The 3,986-nt window shown below is 44.4% G+C and overlaps 1 protein-coding gene across 1 annotated transcript in view; it reads left to right on the top strand.

The window, feature by feature from the left end:
• Window positions 1-564, top strand: part of KCNV2 (potassium voltage-gated channel modifier subfamily V member 2) — a 10,665-nt gene extending 10,101 nt beyond the window's left edge. The window contains exon 2 of the mRNA XM_011376671.2: window positions 164-564. Coding sequence (XP_011374973.1) covers window positions 164-445 — 282 coding nt within the window. The 3' untranslated portion in view covers window positions 446-564. The remainder of the gene's footprint in view (window positions 1-163) is intronic.
• Window positions 565-3,986: the final 3,422 nt, after the last annotated feature.

Raw genomic sequence — 3,986 nt, 5'->3', positions numbered from 1 at the left:
GGGCTTGCAGGCAAACTTCCTGGTACCTCCTAAAGCTGGCTCCATGGGGAGCTGTTACACAATCTACGAGCATTTTCAGGGAGATAGACAGTTCTCTGCCTGCCCTCTCCCTTCTCCTCCCTCAAGGTGCTAATAATTCAATCCTGCTTTCCTTCCAATACAGGTAAGCATCTCCACTGTGGGCTATGGAGACATGTACCCGGAGACCCATCTGGGCAGGCTTTTTGCCTTCCTCTGCATTGCTTTTGGGATTATCCTCAATGGGATGCCAATTTCCATTCTCTACAATAAATTCTCCGATTACTACAGCAAGCTCAAGGCTTATGAGTACACTGCCATACGAAGGGAAAGGGGAAAGGTGGAGTTCATGCAACGAGCCAGAAAGAAGGTGGCTGAGTGCTTGGCTAGAAGCAACCTGCAGCCTGCTCCAAGGCAAGAGAATTAATATTCCAGAGGACACATGTGGCTAGCGGATCCCGTGACCTCCAACGCTTCCTTCCTCCTTCCTTCTCTTTACTATCAGGATTGGCAGTGAAAGGACACGTGAGGCAGATGTGCACAAAGGGCATTACGTTTACAGAGTTCTCTCTCTAGAAATGTTCATTTTAACCGAAACTCAGACTGCCTCATGTTGTTTTGGGTGAGAGTCTGACTGACCTTCCCAATGACAGATACTGAAAATTCTTTGAGGAACAACATTTTAGATTTCTCTTAGAGCTTCTCATGGCTACTCAATAAATATTTTTGGACTTGAGTTGACTTGAGAAAAATTTTCTTACCTTAAAGAAAAAAAATCCTTAAATTTCCAGAGTGTGTGTGTTGCAGCAGGAATTACATGAGCTTTGGAGTTAGACCAGTCTTGCTCAAAAGCCCAGATCTACCAGCCGTAGGGGTTGGGATAAGTTATTTTAACTATCTGAGCCTCAGTCTCTTCAATTGTAAAATGTAAGTAATATGACCTACCTTATAATATGAGCATGGGGAATGGAGATAATATTTGTAAATGCTCAATAAATGGAAGCTGTTCAAACTGTTTGAGTGGGTGTTGTCTAGTAGGTTCTCAACCGAGGAGATCTGGTCATTGTCCAGCCCTCCACCTCCCTGGACATTTGGCAATTTCTAGAGACGCTGTTTGATTGTCACCATTGTAAGAAAGGATGAGGGAGCCACTGGCAGCTAGTAGGTAGAGGCCTGGGATGCTGCTAAACATGCACAGGACAGCCCCGTAGCAAGGAATTATCTGACCCAAAATGTCAACAGAGCCGAAGTTGAGAAACCCTGGTCTAGATTTAATAGGAGGGCCTCTGGACCTGCCCTGTGAAACATGCTCAAGTGTGCTAACCCGCCCACTCCTTTGAAACCTTAACATAAGTGACTTGACATCTGAAAAAAGGTGGACAGAAGCCCTACTATTGGAAGGTTACTAGATAAAATACAGAATGTCCAAGTAAATTTGAATGTCAGATAAGGAATATTTTTTAGAAGTATGTCTCAAATATTACATGGTATATACTTCCACTAAAAAATTATCTATTGTTTATCTGCAATTTAAATTTAACTGTATTTTCATGTGCTAAATCTGGCAATCTTATAGTATGGCTTTTGAGAGACAAAGGTTCCTCATATGGATGGAAATTACCCCCTAGTCTTAAAACCTCACCCAAACAACAGGATCCTCAGCCAAGTTGGACTTCTCTTCCCTCTTGTCAAATAAGAAGGAAAAATTTTGAATCAGGCTCAGAAGGAAATATGAAAACAGAGTTACAACATGCTGGAGGTCAGAGCACAGCTTACATAACCACCTGACATGCTCAATGCAGCAGCTGCCCTTTTCCAGCCCACCTCCAACTTTCCGGCTCCTTTCGAGGTCTCTATGGGAGGGGTTTGTTGATGAAGTACATCTGCTGGTGCTGTTAAGGGCACAGACAATAGGAAGGGCCAGTGTCCATCACCCCTCTGTCTGCTCAAGGCCCAGGGAGAATGACCCCTGGTTGACCAGCCCAGCAGGAGAGACTCCCTGAGAGAGAGGGATGGGAATTGGTAGGGGGAAAGGTGAGGGAGGCCCTGGTGAGGAAGATGAACTTTTCCAGGTCCCTGAGAGGGAATCTGGTAAATGACAGCAGTCCCCTCCTCCCCATCTCACTGGCCACATCTGCTCAGACAGCTGCGCTCTGCCTCCCAAGAGAGTGAGACTGACAGAAAGGAGTGAAAATGAAAAACAAAACTAAACAAAAAACCCACATTCCATGAGCTCCACTGTGCACCAGGCACAGAATCAACATCATTTAGTCCTTCAACAGCCCTACAGAGTAGGTTTCAAGGTAGTCACCTATGGAGACTTTAGCCACATCGAACTTGACATGGTCTTTGGATCTAGATTTGAAATGTGGCTCTGCCATTTACTGTGAGTTTGAAGCATGTGCAATTGTCATTTTCATTAAAAAAAAAAAAAAGGTTGAATATTGGCAGTTTCATATGGTATAACTTAACAGTTGTGTGGTTACTTAATTTCTCTAAGCCTCAGTTTTTGCACTGTTAAAATGGAGATAATAGTGTCTTTCTCAGAACTGTGCTAGTAATTAAATGGTATATGTATTATAAGCACTCTGATTGGCTCATGTTAAGAACTAAATAAATGTGGGCTGCAATTATCATCATCATCATTAGTTCGCTGTCTGTGCAGGAAAACTATACAAGCCCAGATAGAGTCGCTTGTTATCAAGGAGAGGATTCTGTGGGGGGACAGCTTTTGAATCCTGCTGCCAACCCTCTAGCCTATCCAGAGCCATGCACGAGGATCCAGACCAGTCTATCCAATAGAACTTGCTGTAGAGATGAAAATGTTATGCACTGTTTAATACAATATAGCCATGTATGACGATTGAGCACTTGAAATGCAGCTAGTGTGATTCAGGTATTAAATTTTATTTAATTTTAATCAATTTTATTTAATAGTTAAATGACCACACATAGCTATAGGCTGCATGTTGGGCAATGCAGTTGTAGGCCTTCCTTCTACCCTTGTGGGGGCATGTGCCCTGAGGTAAGGAGGGGTGCTTGGCTTTTGTGGGGAATGGCATTGAGAAAAGAAGAAAACATAGCAGCCCCCCTGTTCTGGCCTGGAAGGTGGGATGGGTTTCCAGGTCAGCACAGGTATTAATGGAAGCAGAGGTTGCTGATCTGATTGGTGGCTTGGAAAAGACTTCCTTTATTAGAGAAGAAAGAAGATGCAATCTTCCAAAGGATGTGCAACGCAAAAAGAGCTCTAACAGGATCATCTCCATCATTTTAGTGGCTCCCAACCTTTACCCTGAGGGACTTTTGGGCTCCCTTGCTGTGCCAGCCCAAGGCCATATAACACCCAAACTCTTAAGCCAAATTGGTCAAAAACATACTTCCCTTCTTTTACTTCAGCTTCAAGGATATAAGCAGACATGTTCACATGAAATCTTTCTTAAAATTAAAGGGAAACATTAGGTTACCACACACATGAAAAAAAGTTCCCAAAGAGTCTAGGACCGGGAAAACAGGTTTAAGTTTTGCTGAGCTTAAATTCTCTTCTCCGAGGCCAATGCCCTGGCCCCCAAAATCAAGATGAATGTGGTTCCCTACACCTCAGTGCTCCCTCTTCCCTCCCTGTTCAACTCTGATGTGACATCTCTAAAACACATGTGTATTCTACTTTGTTATCTATTCTTGTGGGCTGGGCCTTCTCCACGTGTCCTTCTACAGCCATTATTTGCCCTACTCTGCCATGCTGCATGGACCAAGGCGTCTGTACCACCCTGGTTCCCTTGTCCTCCGGCAGGATATCTGCAGATGAGAGGAGAGAGTGTTCTGGATATTTACCCCCCGCCTTCTCCCTATGTGGCCATAGTCTGGGCAGCGGCTGAGTTCTCACAGCCATGATCAGCCGAGCAGCCTCTTGATCGGCCGTAGCACTTACGGGTCCCAGTAACACCTTTCTCTCCTGTCATCCCTGAGTC

This window comes from Pteropus vampyrus, unplaced genomic scaffold, assembly GCF_000151845.1.
Source record: "Pteropus vampyrus isolate Shadow unplaced genomic scaffold, Pvam_2.0 Scaffold301, whole genome shotgun sequence".
Taxonomy (NCBI): Eukaryota; Metazoa; Chordata; class Mammalia; order Chiroptera; family Pteropodidae; genus Pteropus; species Pteropus vampyrus.
Note: the sequence above shows the minus strand (reverse complement) of the source record. Positions and strands in the feature narration are given on the sequence as shown.